The following is a 26,075-nucleotide window of genomic DNA, read 5'->3' on the forward strand; positions in this document are numbered from 1 at the left end:
CCCCCCCCCCCCCCGCCCCCCAAGCACCTGGGTGGCTCAGTCGGTTAAGCGTCTGGCTTCGGCTCAGGTCATGATCTCACACACGGTTCGTGGGTTAGAGTCCCGCATCAGGCTCTGTGCTGACTGCTAGCTCAGAGCCTGGAGCCTGCTTCAGATTCTGTGTCTCCCTCTCCCTCTGCCCTTCCCCTGCTTACACTGTCTCTGTGTCTCAAAAATAAATAAAAAACATTTAAAAAAATTTTTTAAGTGGCCCTTAAAGTTGTCAGAATCAAGCCTAAAAATATGAAGATGAAATTCTCAACAGCATCAAACTAGCTCCAGGTACTACAAAGCCTAACACAGGACAAGGGGCCACCCTGCAGGGAACTGACGAGGGTCTACAGGTAGACTGTGGTAAGCACACACACTCTTCCTCAGGACAACAGCCAGGCACATGGCTACCAAGTAAAGACTCCAGGATCCCTGGGAAGAGTCAGAGTACCTCTCTCCATACTTGACTACGATTAAAACGGGAGGATGTGCTGGAAGAAAGATTTCAGCACTCAAAGTTGGGAGTTGCGACTGCTAAATTCTAAAATTAAGAGATTCTGGTTGCAAATCATTACATAAAGAACAAGACTGTCATAATAAATCTATGTGTGGAATTCCCCTTAAATATTTACAAATACTGAAGAATTTAACCTGCATTGTCCAAGACAAGTAAAACTTATTAGCCCCACATGGTTACTTACATTTGTCTTAATCAAAGTTAAAATTTAGGTTCTTCGGTCATACTAGTGCCTTTTCAAGTGTTTGACAGCCACATGTGACTACTGGCTAGCATACAGGGTAAGACACACAGAACAGTTCCATCACCACCCCAATTCCTACTGGGCAGCACTGATTTCGACTGTAATTAGCCATTTTGAAGAAAGTTCCGCCTTAAGTTCCCATAATGGTATGGTTTTTATTCACTGTTACATAATGAACAACAAAAAAAAGTCTCTTCTATTGACACCCAAGCCAGGGAACACCTGCAAAGTTATCCCGCACAGAGATTGTGACATAGGAGAAAGGGGAGGCCTCAGAGGGCCAGTGCCCAGGCAGCTGCGTCTTCCCACCACTCCTATCTTCCCTTCGCCTTCCTGTACAGGACATCTGAATGCAGGGGCACATGCAGCTGATCCTGAACAGGGGACTGATTGAATTGCACAGGTCCACTTACACACAAGTGTTTTTCGATAAATACAGTGACGTATCATAAATGTATGTTCTATTCTTTATGATTTTCTGGGTAACATTTTTTTTCTCTAGCTTACTTTATTCTAAGGACGCAGCATATAACACATATAACATATAAAATATGTTAATCAAGTGTTTATGTTATCAGTATCTCTCCGTCAACAGTAGTTTATGAGTAGCTGAAGTTTTAGGGAGTCCAAAACTCCCTACGTAGGTTTGGAGCAGAGAGGTCAACGACCCTAACCCCCGCGTTGTACAAGGGGCAACAGGCTCCTTTTGTTTTATGATCAATCAAACGTAAATGAGGAGGCTGCAGTCGAGCAACCTCTGTACACGTTTCCATGTCTCAGAACTACAGAAGAAAAGAATTGAAGGGTAAAACTTAAAAATAAATACATAAGTAAGAATTACTTCTTTTAACTATCTGAGAAGTAATCAGATTGATTCTGAAGACCAGAGGTCTTGTTAAGAATAAAGGAATGTGGGGTACGGGGAGAAGAAAAGAGGAATGTGGCAACCATAACCTAACTCCACCCAAAGAAATTATAAATTGATCTAACCATACTAGGTTACTTTCAGAGATTGAGTTTTGCGGGTAATGAATTCTGCATCATTCCTTAGCTAGTGGATGCTCTCTTCCAGTCCTAGTTAAACGAATAGGGACAGAATTAGCATCATTTAGGAGATGGGTGGCACTACTTCATGGATGAACTTGCGTCTGACACACCAAAAATGTTGAACTTACTGTTCAAAATAATTATTTGCAAAACATAACTAAGTTGTACATCAGAACTTATGCCAAATAGGAGGAAAACCATTTTACTTATTCCACTTGATCATTCCTTCACACACTCATTCATGTGCTCTTTCGCCTGCTTGTAAATTCAAAATAAGTGTGCACAAGAGCAACATTTCTTGGGCTCCTTTTATGGATGCTCAGTCTCTAAAATACGTATGTGATCGCCAGACAGAATGAGGACTGAACACTGGGAAAATAGTTGTAAAATCAGAGTCCAGGCACGGTAACACTCAACAAAGTTAACACCTAGAATAAAATGTTTGCAGAATAAAGACTGAAATTAAGTTAACAGAACTAATGCAGGTTTTTTAAGAGACTTTTCTCCATAAATGAAAACAGAAAAATCTTTTTAAAAATGTTACATAACTTGCCTAAAAATAGCAAGATGCAGAATGCAAAATGATTTTTTCTAACTTGATGTGCTTCTTTATTTTAAGGTAGATCCTAGAAATATAACTCAGAGACTCCTTAATAAGCCCAAAAATTCTAAGAACAACAGAACAGATGGTTTAGTCATTAGATATTTGATGAACCGTCCCAGATGTACTTTTGTAGAAAGTGGAGGTTTTCTGTTTACTATTTCCTATCTCAGAACCGTAACATGTAGTCCAGTGACAGCTAGAAGCCAGCAGGGGGATGAGGTCTGTTTTTGAACTCTTCCTTTATAAGAAGAGGTTTGCTGGCTTCTGTGATAATGTATGTAAACTGAGTGCCTCTGTGTATTCAGAACTGCATCCCTCTTTCACGGCCTCCCCAGGTCCTAAGGGACCTGGCATCCCACACAGGTAAACAGTCCTGACTTAAGACCATCCATATGACCCCGAGGCTTGGTGCACAGTCTGAAAAGCAGTCTTTTTATTTGAAGGTCAAAAATAGTGTCCATTTTCCCATTTTATTTTTCCTGGATCAGGCCAGTGTATGAACAAATTTTAAGAAAATTTCTTTTATACATAACTTACAAAAAGCACCAAGATTTTCTAATACAGGAAGGAAAAAAGCAAACAGAATTCAAGCACCATCTCTTACATTAACATCTGAAGAACTGCTATTTAAGAAAATGTGTCGAACAATAACAAACTCCGCCTACTTCCAGCCACAGGAACATAAAATGTAACAGATCAGTTTAAGGCAAAGGGCATTGGTTGCCAGGGTCCACAGCCAGACATTTTAGTATTCAACAGATTATCAAACTCAATTAAAAAATTAAACATCATAAGTAACTTGTACGCTGGCTAATGAACATGTAATTTATTAACATTTTACCTCCCTTTTTTGCAAAATGATTTTAAAGCCAATCCAAAAGTCAATGTCAACTGAACGTGATACTATTAGTACTTCTGTCATCCAAATCTAGAAAGTGACATTAGTAAAAATCTGTAAAATTAAATGCAAAGTCAGTCACAGAAACAATATACCTCTAGGCAGTGTTTTCAAGGAGTATGTTCCAAACAACAACAGCACAAAATCTTGGATGAAGGAGTTCTGTGGTCAAAGAGTCAGGCAATGCTGAATCTTAAAAATTAAGTTTTTCCCCCCCATGTCTGAGAGCCTTCGTTGCTTTCAATATAGATTATATATAAATCTGCAGGTGAGAATCTGACCATGAGTCTTCTTTTCTCAAAGCACTTCCGAGCCTCTCAGAAGATGAATCTGGGAAATTCTGAAATGCTACCTTATTGTGTTGTCTGGCAACGATGAACTTTTTAGATTCTGGACAGCGGACACCTCTGAGGAAAGAGAGGAAGGGTACTGGGGAAGAGTATGTAAAGGGACTTTTAACCACATCTGAAATGTGCTCTTCTTTTAAAAACTTCAGAAATAAGCACAGCAAAATGTAAGGATTTGAAACAACTGAGTGTTAATACAAGTGTTTTGTCGGGTTATAAGAAACTGTGAAATGTATGGTGTCAGAAGAGTACCTGGTACACAAACATAAAAACTCAAATGAAACAAGAAGGTAAGATACATCATAAATTTGCCAATCACCTACTTAAGTCATACATTTAATTTGCATCGACAAATAAAATAGTTTCTATGATCTGGACCATGTATTTACACGGAAGACTGACAAAGGCTGACCTAAAAGAAATCGTCAAGTGGGTTAAAAACGGAAATTAAGCATACATGTCATAAGATTAATGCCATGCAGCTACTTCTGGTGTCAAAGTGAAATTTTTAATGAATATATGACATATAAATAAGTAAATTCTGAGTCCAATAAAAACATATATAGGCATAAGTTTGCTGAAACTTACATGTCAGACTATTAACCTTATACAATACTGTGAGGGGAGGGTGTAACAGAAAAAAAGCACAGTTTCCAGGAATAAATTTAGAAGATCGTATTTAGAAAAATCTTGAGGACTATGTAAGGGAGAAAAACAATCAAGAGATGATTGATACAACATGAAAATCTACATTTTTCCCCCTAAAACATTGCCTGAGAGTGTATAGAATGGGTGTCAACCCTCTATATTCTTCAGTTCAATAACCAAAAAGCAGTAACCCTTCAGCATGTTTTCTGCCAACCAGCAAATTCTCCTTTGTTGGTTTTTATTTTAATTTAAAGGATTCAAAAAAAGGTAAAGTTACAAGGCTATGTGGGGAATATTCATCAAAGAGCCTAAAGGGAAAGACTGCAACAACCAAATATCTTTTCAATCTCATTGCTATATTACTGCCCCAAATATTAACAACCAGTATCACAAAGCACATTAGCCCTTAGTCTGAGATGGGAGATACCGAGTACCCCCCGACACAGGGCAGAGACCAGTTACAAAGTCCTTTATAAGAAAGTGTGCACTGGTATGTATGTGTGTGTAATTGGAGGTTCTCTAGCAAACATTTCTGCACACATTCATAATTCAAATATACAGATGATACAACAGTCTTAAAGAATCAAGAAAAGAAGCATTTAGTCATCACTTGAAAAACTAGAAAAAGAAAGTCTAAAAACAAACAAAAATCCTTAGAATGATGAGAAGGCCTGGCAACACCAGGACCGCCAGAAAGGACAGTACCTATGGCCTATGGCATACTACATCAACAACAGAGGCACGAGTGCCAGCAGATGCCTTGGCCAAAAACGAGAAGAAGTCATGACGGAAACCCTTAATAAAGAAGAAAAAGCAGAATCACAAAAGGAAAACAAAAGTAAGTTTAAATGATACTTTAAGGCATTTCCAGGGAAGGCCTTCCTTCTGAAAAGAAAAAGAAAAAAAAAATTTTAAAGTAAACTAATTCATAACCCTCAGTTGGCCAGATTAATAAGGACACTGTTTTTTTAAAGTTGGAGGTTGAGATACATACACAAAAGCAACAAGAAATCCTGGCCAAACAAGATGTAACTAATTAATCCCATGATAATCATAGACACAACATCAACTGTACTTTGAATCTCTGAGTTCTGCCAGTATCTACTTATGTATATTTGCACATTTTTGGCCCCATATAAAACCCCTTCCATCTACCACTCAGGAAGGTAACAATGGCAAACCTAAAGAAAATTAAGAACAAGGTTGCTTGAACCCCTAAAAAACTGATGGAGGCAGGAGTCTACCGCCCGATTCCCAGCAGACTGTAATTTCAAGCTATTATTACTAAGAACTTCTTCTATAAATAAGTAATCTGAAATGGCATCACACTCCAATTGGCTCTTGACAATTATCTCCCTTTCTATTTCAAAGCAGAAATGAGATAAAATCTCAACTGGGAGCTAGTTACATTACTTAGCTTCCTTCCTAGTATAAACAATCAAATAAATATCTGTGAGTTCACAATGACATAAATAACTGAATAAGTAAGAGTTGAATCTCTTGTGCATGAAAATTCCAAGTAACTTCTACAGTTAGTCCACCCTCAATGATGTGAAGTGTGACTTTCCCACACCTCAAGTGTGGGCTGTGCTTCAGGACTCTCCCTTCCAAAGAGTGCAGCAGGGGAAGGTAGAGAAAGAGTAGCCTTACACTGGAGAACTCTGACAAACACTGCCTCAACCTGGTGGTCAAGGTCAACATCAGGTCATGTTGTTAGTATACATGTTTGCTCTGATATAATGGAAAGGGCACTTGAACTTTGTGATCTTCCTCCCCATATCCCATAAAACCAAAACCAATCATGAGGAAAACATCAGATAAATCCCAATTGAGGGGCATTATACAAACTACCATAAAAATGTCTCCTAAGTCATGATCTCATGATTCACGGAATCGAGCCCCACACTAAGCTCTGCACTGACAGCGCAGAACCTGCTTGAGTTTCTCCCTCTCAACTCTCTGTGCCTACCTCTCTCTTTCTCTCAAAATAAATAAACATTTAAAAAAAAAACCTTTTTTTTTTTTTTTAAAAGAGAGAGTCAAACTTCTCATCAAAACACTGGTTCCAAGGAGACTAGAACAAGATCTAGACAGTTCTAAATTGGGCGGGGGGGGGGGGGGGGGCCTGAATCTAGAATTCACTACCAAGCCAATGCCTCCTGATAAATGAAGACATACAATAAATTTTTTTTTAATTTTCCCATAGATCTCAGAAAAAAAAAAATCTTTACCATTCTAGAAATGTGGAAACCAAGTAATAAATACTAGGAAATGTGAAAATCCAAACCACTTTAAGTTAAACTTAACATATTATAAAGAATACCAGCATTTCTTTGAGGTGATTAAAATCTGCTGTCTTCTTATATTTTATTGAATGAACAAAAAATGAAAAGCTGAGAGAGCAAAAAATACATGCATATTGTATTAAAAACCAAAACTAGGGGCGCCTGGGTGGCTCAGTCGGTTAAGCCTCTGACTTCGGCTCAGGTCAGATCTCACACTCGTGGGTTCGAGCCCCGCGTCGGGCTCTGTGCTGACAGCCAGCTCAGAGCCTAGAGCCTGCTTCCAGTTCTGTGTCTCCTTCTCTCTCTGTCCCTCCCCCTCTCATGCTCTGTCTGTCTCTGTATCAAAAATAAATAAAACATTAAAGAAATATATTTTTTAAAAAAAGGAAAAAAAATTGTTAAAAAAAGAAAAAACCAAACCTGTATTCTTAGGGAAAAGAGATCAAGGGTTAATTTTGTCCTCCTCTCTGAGCAGCCTCAAGACTGAATCACCAAAATTCTCATTTCTACATACAGTCTTCCCTCCATAGTTAGAAAAGATGACATCAGCTTTGTCTAGTAGGATGACAAGTACAGTGTCAAAACATTATTTAAAATCAAAGAAAGGATATATTAAATATACTTTAATTCATATTGGTACACTGTTTAGTGCTCATACGTTATACAGCAGTTACCCGTCAAAAATTTGTAGTAGGGGCATCTGGGTGGCTCAGTCGGTTGAGCATCCGACTCTTGATTGGCTCTGGTCATGATCTCCCACTTTGTGGGATCAAGCCCTACCTCTACATGGACAGCACATAGCCTGCCTAGGATTAATGCTCTCCCACTGTGTTCCCTCCGCCCAAAATAAATAAATACATAAACACTTTTTTAAAAATCTGGAGTAAACCTGACCTGTTAAAACATCAGATGTCATTTACCAGGTATTTCCGTATAATTTACTTAAAACTTGCTAAGCCTTAATATTTTCAAGGGTTAAGTTTTCAAGTGTTAATACTCAATTATTGGGTTGTTTCAGGAATTAAATGAGATATATAAATAAATTATCATCATGCCTGGCACGCATTTTGAACAGCCAATAAATAAAAGCTCTTATTTTGATTCAATCTCTGCCCTGAAAAATTCCACCATGGGGACAGACATTTCCATTGAGTCAGTTATCCAGTATGATCTGTTCCTACCATGAACAGAATATAGGACAGCAGAAAATGGCTCAAATTAAAACTACTTCCACAAAGTAAGACTTCTCAAGATTTTGCTCTCTTAGATAAGAACACTGAGCTCTAATAACCAACATCCAAACTAAGTTTTAGATTTGATTTCATGCCCTCTCTCTCAGAACTGGAAAATTGAAAATGGGGGCTACCATTGCCTGTATTATTTTGACTATGTTTTAAGTAACTAAGAAAGACAGGTAATACTTTTGATATAATTACTGATTCCACTAGACTAAAATAAAATGCAATCTCCAACACAGAGACTTACTTTTGTATCTATGGAGTAAATGTTTGATGATTCTCTGCAGTTTCTCTTTTTTAAAGAATATTAGCTCATTTCTAGGGAGAAAGAAACCTACAGGAAAAACACTAGGTTTAACTCCAGTGTCTTTCACTTATTTTACTTGATCATTTGCCTCTAAATCCTTCATTGCCATGTACTATCTTAAGCTTCAAATACATGATTAAAAATTTAAATATTATTTCTTAAGATATGGAGAAATGATATAAGTAGAAAGAATGCCAGGAGGAAAGTAACAGAAATTGTTTTATTTCTATTTATTTCTAAAGGTCATGGATGTGAAAAAGAACGTCTTAGAATAAATCATGATTTTAGTACTAAATGAAATGAGGTATACAAGCCCCTCCCTTTACTTTCAAAGGTTTACAGTGGATGCACTTACTGCCCATGACTGACACCACAAATTTTATTAAAACTTCAAAAAACTTCAACCTAAGTGTGAGCATTCTCAAAAAATAAGTGGGCGGGGGGGGGGGAGGGGAGTGGGCTTATTACTGATGAAATAAACCAGAGCAGTAAGGTTCTTAGAGGCCTTTAAAGACTTGGGGGCATCTGGTTGTCTCAGCTGGACATGCATGTGACTCTAGATCTTGGGAGTCCTGAGTTCAAGCCGCACACTGGATGCAGAGATTACTAAAAACTAAAACATAAAAGACTCTAGGGCCCACGACAGCTCAGTGACAAAGGCTGTGAGGCAGTAATGAGGATAATTACAGAACCTCCCATACAGTGACTCGTCCAGGCCCCTGCTGACTTCTCATTTATACAGAACAGCTACCTTCAGCTAAAGCCAGACTTTCTGAAGAAAGCAAAAGTTAAGTCTTGGGAGAAACCCAAGAACAGGGTTCTTTCTTCTCTAGAAGCAAGCAATCAGCAAAAAGCTTGTGGCAATGTCATAGTATGACCCTGAAGCAGGGACAGAAGGGAAGAGAAAGAGTGAACGGGGAGAGAAGAGACAGGAGAGGCGGGGAGGAGAAAGGAGAAAAGGCATTCTGTCTGAGAGTGAAGTGAACCCACTGAACCATGGCCTGTGGCAGATGCTGCTCACTCCAGGCGTGTCCCCACCATCACCACCCCGCCCCCACCATGCTGCATAGTCCATGGTGAGGGCCAGCACCCAGGGGAGATGCCTTCGGGTAAGTGGGCTTACTTAATGGTAAAAGAAATGAAAGACAGCTCCTTATGCAACCAGTACAACTCTTCATTCAAATACTTAATCAATCAAGGATCACTGAACATTTGAGAAAAGTCAAACAAGAAGAAAGACCCAGAAAAAAGAAAGATTAAGTTTTACTAGGCAAAATACACAGGAATGAAACCACAGCAAACCAAACACACAAATACACTGATTACTATGCTGAAAGTTTAAAGAGGTATATTCATTTAAAACAAACAAGTCACTATGAAAAACAAAAATACCAGGGAATCGCTAGGAGATCTTGGAAATTAAACACACAGTGGCTAATACTAAAATTTCATCATAAGGGCTATATAACAGACTGGGCATGAAGGAAGACAGTATTCTAGAAGATAAAACAGAAGAAATCTCCCAATTCTTAAGAGGAAAGGAGAGAAAGTAAGAAACAGTAATACAAGGCAGAAGCTGCAAGAGGCCCAACATTAATATATTAAAAGTTCTGTAAGAGACAACAGAAAATGATAATAAGAAGAAAAACTTTTTGAATGAAAGAAGTATTTGAAATTGTAGATTAATGTGAGCCCAAACAGAAGTTTAAAATACTAGGGGCTGAGTCACCTGAGTGGCTCAGTCAGTTAAGAGACCGACTCTTGATTTTGGCTCAGGTCATGATCTCACAGTACGTTGAGTTCGAGTCCCAAGTTGGGCTCTGAGCTGACAGCATGGAGACTGCTTGGGATTCTCTCTATCCCTCTCTCTCTCTGCCCCTCCCCTATGTGTTTTCTCTTAAAAATAAGTAAACATTTTTTAAAAATTTAAAATAAAATAAAATGCAAGGGGAGCCTGAGTGGCTCAGTCAGTTAAGCATCCAACTCTTGATCTTGGCTCAGGGCAGGATCTCAGGACCGTGAGTAAAAGCCCCACATTGGACTCACTGCAGAGCATGGAGCCTGCTTAAGATTCTCTCTCTCCTTCCACCACTCAAGCTCTCTTAAAAAAATAATAAAATAAAATACTTATATCTTAAGTGTGGGTACAGTAAGGAGTTCACAGAGAAAGAGCAATCATTTCAAAAACATTCAGAAAGGAAATCTAGGTTATATGCAAAATAATGAGAATCAGAATAACATCTAATAGAGGCCTTCAAAATTCTGAGGTAAATTCTAGAAGAATTCACAACCCAAACTATAAGTCAAATAGCATGGCAAATTATACACTTCTCATTGCATAAGAATTTTGAAATTTATCTCCCAAGCGTGGATTCTGGGGGGAAAAAATTCTAATATATTTTCAATTAAACTGAGGAGAAAAAAAAAAAAAAGAGTGGATTTACTAACAAAGGAAGGCAAGGAAATCCCAGTATGACTGAAGTCACTGGCCCAGAAGGCCATTCAAATCAGAGCAGGAAGCCAGAGAACTGGCTAAAGAACGTCTTCAAAAATAAAAGCAGGCAACTCTTTCTGCCCACAGGTCCTGTCCCCATGCTTTAATAAAAACACCTTTTTTGTACCCCCTCCCCCAAAAAAACACCCAAATGAACAAAATTCATGTACTGTCACTGCAAAACTAAAAAAAAAAAAAAAAAAAAAAATTCAAATGCTATGATAAAAGCTTTTGATGACATTACAAAAACAAAAAATGAGGAAGTAGTTAGAAATGGCAAGAAAAGTGACACAAACTGAAATCCTCAGCAGTGTCTAACAGTGAAGAGAGGGGAGAAAGTAGGACGCTGAGGGGCCTGGATTTCCTCATAGAACACATGGTGAGGGAGTCAAAGGGACTGCTTCAAGTTGGTGACCCAAAAACCTAATGAACTAAAAACACTGAAAACTGCGGAAACCATCAAAACAACTACAATTTGTAATGACAAAACCCAGGAAGGAGAAGGCACAGTTGGTGGCATAAGTACATGAAACTCCTCATCTTTTGTAACAGGAAGTAATGGGACACCACGTCAGATAGATCAAGAAATATATTATCATAAATTCTGAGGGTAACCACAGGAATAAAAACAAATTGATTTACAATTTTTATCTCTGGAGGAGTGGTAACAGATTGGCAGATTTTTACTGTTTCAAATTCCATCCCACTATGATGTTGGAGGAAAGACTTTACCATGTAAGCAGATTATAATTTTTAAAAATAAGATTACATTCTTAAATGGTGAGAAAATCTCAAAATGTTAATCCTGTCATCTTTAGTTTTTGGCTAGACCACAACAATATTCTTAAACTTTACCATTAATGACTCCAGGGCTGTGAGGACAACTAAAAAGTATCTCCCAAAAGCTCAAATGTTCATAGTCTTTGATCCATCAGGTTCACTGTTAGTGGTCTATCCTAAAGGAAAACTTACATGAGTGGGAACAAATACAAAGGTACAAGAAAGCTTAGTGTACAACTCTGAACCTCTTGCAAATCCTGAATGTCTCTCAATGAGAACAGTAAATAAGTTATGGTAGATCCTGCTATGGAATGTTAGTTACCTAAAAAAGACTGGGATAGTAATGATACGGAAAGATGACCATGATGCATTGTATTGTGAGAAAAGCAAACAGCAGCAGAATATATGTATGTGGTATAATCCCACTTCATGTAGTTTTTTTTACATATCTTTTTGTATATGTGTAAGAACTGTGGAAACATACACACCAAACTATTAACAGAATAGTGATGAACTTCTGGAAATGAGACTGGAAAAGGGGAGAGACACTGACTTCTTCTGTGTGAACTTTGTATGAATGTATATTACCTTTGTAAAGGCAGAAAATCCTCAAGGTAACTTCCGCATTAATCCCACCCAGTTCTTTCCTTACCTTTCCACCCCTCGGTTTCCCCAACACTGCTGCACCACAGACTCAGCCTTCCACATGGCACGCGGTGGGGATGTGTGACTCCAGACCTTACAATACTCTCAGAATCTTATTTCCACGCGATACACAGAACATACTTGCTGCTATGCATGACTGACGAAAACAATGCATCTTAATGTTGCATTTTAGTCTTCAGTTTGGTTGGCTGCAGAATGGCACTGCTAATAAAGCCAAAGTTGCAAGTGATAATCCCCACGTCAGCCAAAATCTGTTACACAGTTTGCTTTTGTACTCATCATCTGTCATCTTCCTGGTGACAGTTCAAGATGTGGAAAGAGCAAAGTAAATACATTTTAACTAGTGGGAACACATTGACAGTGGGCTTCAGGCTCATGGTTGTATTCTGAAGTACACGTGCGCGCATTTGTGTCACCAGTTTACACATTTCTCTGCCAGTCTACTGCCCATAATCACTGAATTGTGTCATGTTTCCCAGAGAGGGCTGGTCAGCTCAGTGTCTGCAGCGCCACTGCCTGTCTGTGCTCTGTGGGAGCAGTGTGATGTTCAGGTGTGTGGGACCATGAAGTTCTCATTTTCTGTTCCTTAATTCCCATCTTCAGCCATCACAATGAATTTAAAAAATCAAAGTAATGTGACAGAGTGAAGGCTTCACAACCTTTACTGTGCTTGAAGTATCATTTTTCTTTCATTCCTTATTTTTAGAGAAGGCAAGGATTAAAGGAGAAAAATCAAGCCTGATGAATAGAATATATGAGGACTTACAGTGTGACCACAGTACTAGTTACATAATACCTCTAACAACAGAATATTGGATTCTGATCTAAACTTAAAATATCTATTAAAAGTGCCCAAAAAAACAACTCACACCACAAAAATGTATCATGTTTTTGGCTTTTGTATGTTTTCAGGATACTGTAAACCTAGTAAAAACTAGCAATGGAAAAGGGGCACATGTGGGCCTCAGTCGGTTATGCATCCGACTTCAGCTCAGGTCATGATTTCACAGTTCGTGAGCTGGAGAGCTGGAGACCTGCATCGGGTTCTCCACTCTCAGCACAGAGCCTGTTTTAGATCCTCTGTCCCCCTCACTTTCTGCCCCTCCCCCATGCATGCATGCCCACGCGCACTCTCTCTCAAAAACATTTTTTTTAAAGTAGCAATGAAAACTCTGGTATAAAACATTTCAGTACACCTTATGCTTGCTCATCAAGTATCAATATTCCTAACTAGAACTCAAAAGGTTAGTGGTTGTCAGGAAGACTCAAATTTTATCTGTTCAAAAAGCCAACAGGCAAGGAACAGACCAAAGGAAAAGGGCAGAACCTGGGGGATGGTGCAAGGGGAACAATGGGCATGCAGTGCTGCCTTAAGGGAATACAGTGGTTCTGAGGTAACAGTGGGAGTAAAGTATGAGGACTTACATAAGTAAAGTTTTACAAAATAAGTCATGGTTCCATTTCAATGTTATTTATTTAAATGTGGCTTACAATTAATTTGATCAATGACACTTCTAATCCTAAGAACCCTTACTGAAAAGAGGATATCCAATTATATTATCCCACCCCAACTCTTGATCTAGTCATCTCCTTTTAAATAAACCCTGCATAATGCCTTTCCTAATGAGTTCCAAACTCCTCTTCAAATTCACTAACATATGTGATTTTCTTTACACCTTTCTTTGCACATATGTGACATAAGCAACACACATTTACTTCATGCCTGCCACATGAGAAGTAGAAACCTTCTGTGTGCTTCTGGGACCCTCACAACAACCCTGTGAGGTAGGTGTCATCAGCCCCATGCAACAGAGGAGGAAACACAAACTCAGGTGGACTTGCCCATTGGCAGAGTTGGGACTCAAAGTCAGAACTGCGGACTCAGGTGGGTGAGTTATGACTGCCCTGGGTAAAAATTATGGCTGTCCCTAGGACTGTGAAGCAGCTGGAGAAAAGTCTCAATAATTGTCAATTAACCACTATAAACAGCAATTACATTATGTTCTCCCATCATTAAGGTGGTTTTTTTTCTTTTTGAGGGTATATATACATATTTAAGTAATCTCTATACCCAGCATGGGATTCAAACTTATGACCACAAGATCAAGAGTTGCATGCTCTACCAACTGAGCCTGCCAGGCTTAACTTATCATTAAGTTTTGAAGGTTAACAATACACAAAGTAAAATTTACCCTTCCTATTTTACAGGGGGAAAATGGCATACTACAAATAGACTTGCAGTCATCATTAATTAGGAAAAGACATAGTAAACTGGTACTATTCTACATCAATCCGTCTGGTAGATGGATACTTATAAAGAAGATATAAATGCAAATCCACTGGTTATAGTAAATAATAGAAGGGTGCATTCCGTAGGGATCATTATAGTGGATTGCGGCCCAGACAGATTTAATTTCAAAACACAAAACCTGATCCAGGAACTTTAGGAGAATGCACCACAAACCTACATGCCAAATTATATAAAGACATGTCCTAGCATCAACACTAATTTAGACACTGATAAAAATGGTTACATAATAGTTCCCTGCTAATCTTGAAATCTGTGGTAACTCTGGAATCCCTTTTCCTATGCAAAAGTATGTACTGTTGTTGGCAAATAAAATCTAAATGATAACTCATTATAGGGAGTTTTAAAAAATACATATTTTTCTGTGTGGAATGGTCTTTAGGAGAAAAACCTTATTCTGAAACGCTATCGCTTTAGTTGGTCCAAAGCAACCATACTCGAACACTACTACTGCTCTACCAAAAGCACCAAAATGTAAAAAGTTCTCCAATAAAAATCCTTTCTTAAAGGTTTCAGAGAATCTCATGAACATTCAAAGCTATCATAAAGCTAAGAAGATTTCAATGACCGGACACTATGCTCTGTTTCCACAGGAAGATCCCAGAGACCAATGGCAGATCTGGTAGCACAGCACGCTTTGCCTAGAATGTATCTCGTCTGACAGAGCTACGTGCTTTGTCCTCTCTCCTCTTGCGACACTACCCAAGCATGCTCGAGACTTCTAACAAGTATGCAGCCAAGTCTTAAGTAATTACAAACCTAACTTTCCTAGTTCTAAAACTTATTCAGTATTAAGGAGAATACCCTCAACTTATTATTCAAGATGAAGATACAAAAGCAGCGGCCTGTCTTGCAGTTTACTAGGACAAAAAATTTTGTTCTGCAGACCTCCAATTTAGAAGTATCTCTGGACTTGCCTGAGCAGATGCTCCAGAAACATGTGATTTCTATAAAACTACTTTATTAATAATACAGATATTCTTCTGTAAACTTTAACAAAATAATGCAGTGCTTAGTCTAGAATATATGTAAAATTAAGAGACCATTAAAAGTGATGACTTTAAAGCAAAAATCAGCTATCACTGGTACTGCTCATGGAGGCAGGACTGGCTATTTGGCCCCTTCTCCCATACACAGGGCCTGGGACTTAGTAAGTAGCAATCGTTTAGATTAATGAATAGATATAAATTTCCCTTTTGTGCTCGCTGATGAACATGACTAAGATGGACAATGGAGCTGTGAAAACATGGTCCTTGGTTTTTTGTCTTAAGCTAATATGACAGCTCATAAGGAATATTTATAATTACTTTTTTTTTTTGAGAGAGAGAGAGAGAGAGAGAAAGAGAGTATGTGAGCAGGGGAGGGGGGCAGAGGGAGAGAGAGAGAGAATTCCAAGCAGGCTCCATGTGCAACACAGACCCAACATGAGGCTGGATCCCACAACCCTGGATCACAATCCGAGCTGAAATCAAGAGTCAGACACCCAAGTAACTGAGCCACCCAGGCACCCCAATTATTATAATTTTTACTTGTAAAGTATTTGACAGAGTTCTTAAATCTTAAAAATCTTTAAAATTCCTTTGGTATTTACTGCTTTGTATTAAGATAGACAGTATAGAAAATGGTGACTGACTCTTCCCAGATGGAAAGAAACCACCCCTGAAGCACCACAAAGCAATCCCTGGACACTAAGTTTAGTGAGATGAACCTTAGGGTCCGAGAGATTAATGCAGAAAAACTCACATCTATCATTTCTTTTATTAAAAAGAACATGTTTCTTATCTTATCCACTAAATACTTCTAGCCAGCTGAAAACTGTTATGCATGACGTGCTTCCCAATTGATCTGTTTTTTAAAAACAGAACTATTGGTATCACTGCACTTGTTCCAATGACATGCCCAATGTCATGGCTACTGAATCCGGACTTCTCCCACCCCAAGCTGGATCCTACAGAGTGAGAAGCCAGTCTGGATTTCAAGAAAGTTTTAAAGAAACAAACAGCAAAACCCAGCAGCCTCTAACCCCTGAGATCTGATACTTACAGCTAAGCCTCAATGTTATTACAAACTGATCTGACATTTATCATTTGCAGCTAAACCATTTTGCTCTCCTGATCTCTCTAGATAACTACGTCATTCTGAGACCATAATGAAGTCAGACCAAAACAAGGTCACTGTTCAACCCAGAAAGTACCAAACATTTTTCTTATGCTAAATGAGTGACAATCCTCCCTCCCCCAAGTTGCCCAAAACTCAGATCCTAGAATACAATCTTCGTAAGACCCTCTTACTGAGATACCCCATCGTTCTCTACAGTCTGTATTCTTTGCCACAGGAGTAATAAATCCAGTGTGTTCTTGGTGGCCTCCGAATGAAGAGTGCCAACATCTGTAAACACTGATGGTGGAATGAAAATAGACTACATGTTCTAGGGTTACAAAATGTGGCTTACTAAACATACATCTCACAATTCAGAGGGCAGCTTTGGATAATTTTGGTATAAGATTTCTTCCATTTTGCTTTTAATGTCAAGACCATGCTAACATGTGTTGAAATGTTCAAATAAAATAAAATGCATTAATGACAGTCACCTTGAAAATTGTTAAGGCATAGAGAAAAAGCCCATCTAGCAATGTTCATTAGAAGAATGAACAGGGGGCGCCTGGGTGGATTAGTCAGTTAGTTGGCTCAGGTCATGATCTCACAGTTTGTGGGTTTGAGCCCCATATTAGGCACTGTGCTGACAGCTCAGAGCCTGGAGTCTGTCTTCCGATACCGTCTCCCTCTCTTTCTGACCCACCCCTGAAAGATTTTCATGTCCACCCATGTCTGTGGATCATGGCAGAGGATCACGGCTCTCTCAAAAACAAATAGAAGCATTTAAAAAAAAAAAGCAGAATATAAGTTCAGGAATCACTAAACTTACAGTGCTCCTTAATTCCTAATATCTCCTTTAATATCATTCTATTTGCCCTTAGAATCACTTTATCAGTGAGGCCAATACCTGCTGCATCTGAGATAGGGATTTGGCCTCCCACCCTCCAACAAAGTCCAGCAAAGAGTTTTAGGGTAGAACAGACTAGCAGAACCAGCTAGTCTGCTATCAGCTGAGAAGCATGATGGGATGGGGCAGAGGCTGATCAGGAGGCCCAAACAGATGACATTAGGTTTCTGTATTTAAGTCCCATATACCAGGACAGAATAGAATTAGTTTACCCGAGACCCCTACCTTACCACTGAAAACCTTACTCATTGAAGAGAACAGAAATGATATTCTACTAGAGTTAGCAATAGCTCACCCAACTTTATTACTAAGAATTACTTACTTTATTACTTAGAAATTAATTGCTGTGATTAAATTCGGTCAATAGGAAAAAACCTGTTCTTCCCCTCAGAGAATAAATGCTGTCCCAGTGAAACAGTCTAGACACCAATGACCAGTCTGCAGTAGTGATGAGCTGTGAAGACCTGATTTTCAGTATGTTCAGCATTCACATTCACCATGATGCTTGCCCAATTCACAAAATGTACTTGAAGAGATGAAAGAACTAGGGAAATGTTGCAAATGCTGCTTAAGGATGAGGCCGTGCTTTGAGAATTTTTACTGACCACAGTTGGCAACCATTAAGTATTTGATTCATCTAACAATTAAAATAGAATCTTTAAGGGCGCCTGGGTGACTCAGTGGGTTGGGCATCTGACTTCGGCTCAGGTCATTATCTCACAGTCAGGTCCATAGGTTCATGCCCCGTGTTGGGGTCTGTGCTGACAGGTCAGAGCCTGGAGCCGGTTTCGGATTCTGTGTCTCCCTCTCTGCCCCTCCCCTGCTCATACTCTGCTCTCAAAAATAAATATTAAAAATAAATAAAAATAATAAAATAAAACAAAAAAAGGCCAATTATAAGTGCTGAATTTTTGGGTACCTGAACACATCAGAAAATCATGACAACTTGTTTAAACAAGTGTTCACAGTGCTTACTTCAGCAGCACATACACTAAACACATGATTTATTTATGGACTACCAGTGAATAGAAACCTATACAACTGCAGTAACTAATGATAATGGCTGAAAAACATTTAGATGAGAAATGTAAAATACACTGCTGAAATAACCATTTTTATCTTTAAATAGGCAGAGACGAAGCAGGCACCAAAACTAGTTTTGGAAATGAGGTAATAGCTGATACTGAACAAAGCACTAAATGCTTCTCATGAATTAACCTATTTTATTCTCATAACTACTCAGGAAGGTCAGTACAGTTATTAATCCCCATTACACAGATGAAAACACACATACAGTAATGTGACGTGCCCCAATGTCTCATGACTGCTAAGGAATAAACTGTGACTAACATCCAGGTTCCAGAGCCTGTGATGATAGCACACATTACTATCTCCTTATATAATAGCTTTTGTTGTATTGCTTTTAGTAGCAGGAAACTAGTAAAGAAGCTAATCAGAAAAATAGTAAAACACTATTTTCAAAAGAACACAGAGACAGTGCGCCTGGCTGGCTCAGATGATGGAGCATATGACTATTTTGATCTTGGGATCATGAGTTTGAGCCTCACTTTGGGAGTAGAGTTTAATTAAAAAATAATATTAAAAAAAAAAAAAGAACAACAACAACAGGGGGTACCTGGGTGGCTCAGTCAATTAAGCATCCAACTCTTCACTTCAGCTCAGGACATGATCTCACAGTTCACGAGTTCGAGTCCTGCATCTGGCTCTGCACTGCTTGAGACTCTCTCTCTCTCTCCCACCTTGATCTCTGCCCCAACCCGTGGACATGCACACACACATTCTCTCTCTCTCTCGCAATAAATAAACTTTAAAAATAAAAAAAGAACACAAAGGCAAATCAAAAAAGTTAAGAGCGCTTTACAAAAAGGAAAGGGAGATGATAGAAACCACAAAATGACAAAAACAAAAAATACCTTGAAAAACAACAGAGAAAAAAGGAAAAGCAATTTAATTTAAATATGTTTGAATGTCTAACCAACCTAACAAAAGGCTTGGTTGGGGTAAAAAGCATGAAGGAACCTTTAGAGTGCTGAAAAGTTCGTTGTCTTTACTGATAATGATGACTACACATAAAACCTTTTTATAAAAGCACCAGTGCACACTCTTGGGAAGAAAAATCTTTACAAAGTGCTCATTACAGGGTATTCTTGTCTATACCAAAAACCAGTGGTTTGGAATAAGTCTTGCTAAAACCCTCCTTTTTTATTCTCTTTTCAGAATTACTGGAGGAGGGTCAACGAAATCATAGTCAAATCATAGGTGATCCTTTGAACTAGTCTGTGGATCATGGCAGAGGATCACGGCTTTACAGCCACGGGATTAAAGGTCACTTCCAATGTTAGTTTCCTCTAGATGTTTGTTACCTGTGAGGCCAGTCTGCAGAGAGGGCTGCAAGGTTCTTTACTGGGCCTCAGTCCTGTTTAACATCTTTTTTTATTAATCTAGCTTTGCAAATTTACAGGTGATCCAAAGCTGGGAGTTCTCTAAGTGTCAGGATTCAAGAAGATATTGTGACATTAAACTTAATACATAAAATTTTAAATAAAGATAAATAGAAGGCTCAGTATTTAGGTTTTCAACCTCAATTTTAGAATCTACTGACTGGCTTATGAGTTCATACAAAAAGAAATGTAGAGGTGCCTAGATGGCAGACACTTGATCTCAGCTCGGGCTCTGTACTGACAGTGAGGAGCCTGCTCAGGATTTTCTCTCTCTCTCTCTCTCTCTCTCAGGATTCTCTCTCTGCCCCTCCACCACTCTATTTCTCCAAAAATAAACTTTAAAAATGTAGGTTTTGGATGATTAGTGAATGTGTGGTTTCACTGCCTTCCCCCATTTAGTAACAATGCGTGTTCAGAAAGCTGAAGCTTTCTTGACTACAGACTCAAAATGGAGGATGGCCCAGAAATCATAAGAGTAAAGGGATTAAGTATTCAACTTGGATAAGAGAAACTTAAGTGTCATTTTCAAATATTTAAAGGATTATATATTAAAGTAGGGTTGGATTTATTATATAGATCTAGAATTCAGGGGGTGGGGAGGATGTATCATATGTAGATTTAATTATGGAAGTTTTTTCCTATCAAAAGATGAGAGAGGGCTATTGTGTGAGCTCTTAAACCTTCCCTGGCCCAAATCCGAAGGTCTGCTTGCCAGCTGTCACAAAGATTAGAGAGGGCATTCACTTTTCAGATCGGTGGTTCTGGGGAGGAGAAGCCCTGCCTGACCTTACTCAAAGGCACCACAGGCCTCCTGTGGTGGCTGTACCTTCCTGGTGTTCCCTAGGGACCAATACAGTATGTAAAAATATCAGCAAGTTAAAGCAGATACAATTCACTGGACTAATCCTCCAAGCAACATGTGATATGCTAAAAGCATGCTAATAATGGTAAAGTTTGCTCTTTGGGGCAAAGAGAATTACACCAGAATACCTTCAGAAAGAGGATTCAGCAGATTGGCTTTGAGAAACTTAGTGCATGTTGGAGAAACTAAGACTGGTTTATGAAACAATCCATAAAAAAGGATAAATGGGGAATGGGGGGATATGACCTAGAAAATATACCATTTCTTGATTTCAAGAGAAATTCTTAATCTGGTCTCTCTATAACTAAAGAGATCACAGCACTACATGTGTTTCTTATAGATTCCGGACAGAGGACTTAAACTTTAAAATGGTTTTCTGATACATTATTAAAATGTAAAGGAAAAAAGTAACTACTAAAACAACAGCACTGGATGCCTGGGTGCCTCACCCGGTTGAGCCCTTGATTTCAGCTCAGGTCAAGACCCCAGGGTTGTGGAATCGAGCCTCATGTCGAGCTACGTAGAGCATAGATTCTGCTTAAGATTCTCTCTCTGCCCCTCTTCCCAACCTCCACTTGCTCACTCTCTAAATTAAAAACAAAAAACAAAAAACAGTATTTGATTTGGTACTTAACCTCCCTCATTGACAAGTAATTATTTTTAATGATACCATACTTTAATCATTTAAGAATCTACCACTAGGGCGCCTGGGTGGCTCGGTCAGTTGGGCCTCCGACTTCGGCTCAGGTCGGATCTCACATTCATGGGTTCGAGCCCCTGTGCTGACAGCTAGCTCAGAGCCTGGAGCCTGTTTTGGGTGCTGTGTCTCCCTCTCTCTCTGACCCTCCCCCTCTCATGCTCTGTCTCTTCTGTATCAGAAATGGATAAAGCATTAAAAAAAATTAAAAAAAAAAAAAGAATCTACCACTAAAAATGAAAAGGCCAAAAATAAATTACCTATTTATCTAATTTCAGTAGCTCTTTCCAATGCTCTGAATTTTAACTTTAAAAACTACCAAAGATAGGGGCGCATGAGTGGCTTCTTCAGTTAAGCGTCCGACTATTCGTTTTGGCTCAGGCATGAGCACTGAACGCCCAGACCCTGGTTGGGATTTCTCTCACCCTCCATCTGCCCACCACCCCTCCTCCTGCTCAAAATATGAATAATAATTTAAAATTATTTTCATTTTTAAAATTTTATTTTTGGTTCATGACTTGAGCTGAAACCAAGAGTTGGATCCTTAACTGACTAAGTCATCCAGGCACCTCTAAAAAATTTTCTTTTTAACTACAAAAGATCTAATTGGCTGGGAAGCTCAAACAGTATAACGAGGCAACTAATTTATCACCAAATGGAAATTTAGCCTCACTCAAAATAAACTGAAGCAGAGGCACCTGGGTGGCTCAGTGAGTTTAATGTCCGATTCTGGCTCAGGTCATGATCTCATCATTCGTGAGTTCAAGCCCCACATCAGACTCCGTGCTGGCAGCTCAGAGCTTGGAGCCTGCTTTGGATTCCATGTTTCCCTCTCTACCTCTTCCCTGCTCACACTCTGTCTCTCTCCCTCAGAAGTAAAAAAAAAAATTAAATAAAAAATAAAAAATAAATAAAAATAAAAAAACAAAAATTAAATAAAAATAAACTAAAGCAATTATAAAATATTTAATTCAAGCACATGCACACTCATTTTGAAAATCAACTGCTAAATTATTTTTTTTCATGTTAATTTTTGAGAGAGAGAGAGAGAGAGAGAGAGAGAGAGAGGGAGAGAGGGATAAAGGACGAGACCGAGCACCAGTGGGGAGGGGCAGAAAGAAAAGGAGACATATAATCGGAAGCAGGTCCAGGCGCTGAGCTATTACCACAGAACCTGACACAGGGCTCAAACTCTCAAACTCACTAACCCTCGAGATCATGACCTGAACCGAAGTCAGATGCTTAACTGACTGAGCTACCCAGGCATCCCTCAACTGCCTAAACTATTAATCATTGTGATTTGTTGCTGTCAAAAAACCAGAGTCTTTTATATATGAGTGTCTAGACATTGCTAAAATCTTAATTAAAACACTATGGGGGTGCCTGGGTGGCTCAGTCGGTTAAGCCTCCGACTTCAGCTCAGGTGTTCGTGGGTTTGAGTCCCACGTCAGGCTCTGTGCTGACAGCTAGCTCGGAGCCTGGAGCCTGCTTCTGGTTCTGTGTCCTTCTCTCTCTGCCCCTCCCCCTCTCATGCTCTGTCTCTCTCTGTATCAAAAATAAATAAAACATTAAAAAAGAGTTAAAAAAAAAAAAACTACGATAGTAACAGCATGCAACTCTGGCTTCCCAAGAAAGCCACAGATCTATGTTCAACTAGTTTTTGACATATTATGCAACATCTGAAATAAGTACAGAGATAGAATAAAGTCCAATATAAAAATATAAAACAATGCCTATAAAAATGTGAATGTACCATATAAAATGAATTATTTCAGGGGCACCTGAGTGGCTCAGTCAGTCAACCATTCAACTCTTGATTTCAGTTCAGGTCATGATCTCCCAGTTCACAGGTTAAAGCCCAGAGTCAGGCTCTGCACTAACAGTGCAGTGGGAATTCTCTATCCCTCTCCCCCTCCCCTACTCTCAATCTCTCCCCCTCAAAATAAACAAACATTTTTAAATAAATAATAAAATGGCTATTTCAGAGCCCTACTAATTTCTTCAAGTAATATGCTTTAGAAGTCTTGTTAAAACTCATTAAGTCTTTTTCCCACTCATACGCAGATGATTATTTACATAGAAGAACCTACCATAGTCCAGTCTTTACAGGACAGCAGAAGGAAAAGAGCCTTAAAATAAACCCTTCCTCAAAATAAGGAAACACCAAGAAAATCAGTGTGCATATGTAAAATCGGTTTATATGACTATTTGGATGATTAAATAAGATGTGCCTAAAGAGCTTTAATATTAAAATATGCTATTAGTGGAAGGAATTATTCTGATACAGGCTTTTTTGCTTTGCCTTTTTTTTTTTTTTTTAATATATAGGATCTTTTAAAGCAAACTGCTGTTTCTGGCTTTTGTCTGGGGGAGAAAAGACAGGATCTTGAGGAATATTTTGTAAACCATTATACAAATAAAGTAGTTCTGTTAATCATAAACTATGTGATTTGCCAATTTTACTTTAGTAAGTAAAACTATTTCCAGTAAAGCATTGAAGATTTTTGGAATACTCAGACTTCATAAACATGTCTTCATACAGTTCAAAACACACTGCTGAACCAAAAGATCTTTGCAGAGGAAATGATCTCATTTATTAAAGACCACAGCCAATGCAATAAGGAAGGCATACACAGGGATTTATCAAAAGTACTACTAAAAATCTTCTTCTTAAAGTTTTGTGTATTTAGAGGTTAAGTTCCTCTCTGAGTGCTAGATCTGAAAACTAAAAACAGACCTCAACCCCTGAATAAGTCTCACTATAACCCCTTATGTCCATGTTCCTATTCACATAAACTAGCATATATCTTATAAACCATTTAGTTTGAACTATTCATTGTAGTTTAATTTTTCTGTTGTTAAATATACCAAACATTGAAAACCTATAACATGGACAGTTTTAAAGAATGGTAAAATGACCTTGAGGATTTAAATTAGCTAAATACTGGGGCGCCTGGGTGGCTCAGTCGGTTGAGCGTCCGGCTTCGGCTCAGGTCATGATCTCACAGTTCGTGGGTTCGAGCCCACATCAGGCTCTGTGCTGACAGCTAGCTCAGAGCCTGGAGCCTGCTTCAAATTCTGTGTCTCCCTCTCTCTCTGACCTTTCCCTGCTCATGCTGTCTCTCTCTAAAATAAATAAAGACAGTAAAATAAATAAATAAATAAACAAACAAACAAATTAACTAAATACTTCCCTCTAACTACATCCCTCCACTCACCCCAAAAACTCTATTTCTGTCATCACAGCTTAGGAAGACATTATTACACCCATGTGGATGTCACTTTTAAAACAGAAAAGAGGCAGTTTAACACAGTGGTTGAGTATGACTCTGGACCAAAAAACCTGGGTTCAAATCTTAGTCCCACCTCTTTTAATATACCTGACCTTAAGACAGGTTTACTTAATTTTCCCATACCTTGGTTACTCATTTGTAAAATGTGGAACAAAGAGTATTTAGCTAATAGGGTTACCGGGAAGACTAAATAAAGTTCTTAGCACATGCCTGATACACAGGTAAGTGCAATATTGTTGGCTATATTAAAACTAAGAAAGTAGGGGTGCCTGGGTGGCTCAGTCAGTTAAGCCTCCGACTTCAGCTCAGGTCAGATCTCACGTTTGTGGGTTCGAGCCCCGCGTCAGGCTCTGTGCTGACAGCTAGCTCAGAGCCTGAAGTCTGCTTCCAGTTCTGTGTCTCCTTCCCTCTCTGCCCCTCTCCCTCTCATGCTCTGTCTCTCTCTGTATCAAAAATAAATAAAAACATTTAAAAAAAAAATTTTAAAAAAACTAAGAAAGTAAAGCAAAACTAAAGCATGCTAAAACTTGTACACTGGGTTCTTCTGAAGAGTATGCCTCTCATTAGAATTTGTTTCAGTGTTCTTACTCATTTTGTTTTCAACCCTTCTCACATATATTCTAACTCTACACTGATAAAACCACTTATAACACAATCATGACTCTTCTCCCATATTCTCCACCATCTTAAGTATGTAAAAATATCTTCCCTACTAAACTTTTTTAAATGTTTATTTATTTATTTTGAAAGAGAGGGAGGGGGAGGGGAGGGGAGAGGGAGAAGGACAGGGAGAAGGACAGGAAGAGCGAGAGGGGAACCCACACTGACAGCGTGGAGCCCGATGCAGGGCTCAATCCCACAAACCGTGAGATCATGACCTGAGTCAAAATCAATTAACTGACTGAGCCACCCAGGCACCCCCACTACTAGATTTTTAAGGAGGGAGGTGTCATACCTTTTAAGAAGATTCTTCTACCAGACAGCATACATACAGCATATGCTCATTAATTAAATAAGTAGATTTTAATGGCTTTATTTCACTTGGAGTCAAATGCATAAGTATCAGTAAACTAGAGACTCATTTAGTCTCATGTACTCCTGATGCTTAAAGGTTCTTTTAATCCCAGCCCATATACTGAGTACTCTAAAGAAGAGGGGCACCTGGTGGCTCAGTCATTTAAGCATCTGACTCTTGATACTGGCTCAGGTCACAAACTACATCAGGCTCTGCACTGGGCATGGAACCTGCTTAAAATTCTCCCTCTCCCTGTCCTCCTTTCCCACTTGTGCATGCTTGCTCTCTCAAAAAGGGAAGGAAGGGAGGGAGGGAGGAAGAAAGGAAGG

At 38.9% G+C, this 26,075-nt stretch overlaps 1 protein-coding gene across 6 annotated transcripts in view; it reads right to left on the bottom strand.

Annotated features, from left to right (window-relative positions):
- Nucleotides 1-26,075, bottom strand: part of WDR33 (WD repeat domain 33) — a 99,241-nt gene that overhangs the window by 28,384 nt on the left and 44,782 nt on the right. Inside the window, exon 8 of one of the 6 annotated variants that reach the window (XM_029934781.1) lies at nt 2,854-3,769. The exons of 3 other annotated variants lie outside the window; for them this stretch is intronic. In XM_029934781.1, coding sequence (XP_029790641.1) covers nt 3,591-3,769 — 179 coding nt within the window. In that variant the 3' untranslated portion in view covers nt 2,854-3,590. 2 more of the 6 variants (XM_029934782.1, XM_029934784.1) reach the window with 2 other exon arrangements.

This window comes from Suricata suricatta, chromosome 3 (genome assembly GCF_006229205.1).
Source record: "Suricata suricatta isolate VVHF042 chromosome 3, meerkat_22Aug2017_6uvM2_HiC, whole genome shotgun sequence".
NCBI classification, from domain to species: domain Eukaryota; kingdom Metazoa; phylum Chordata; class Mammalia; order Carnivora; family Herpestidae; genus Suricata; species Suricata suricatta.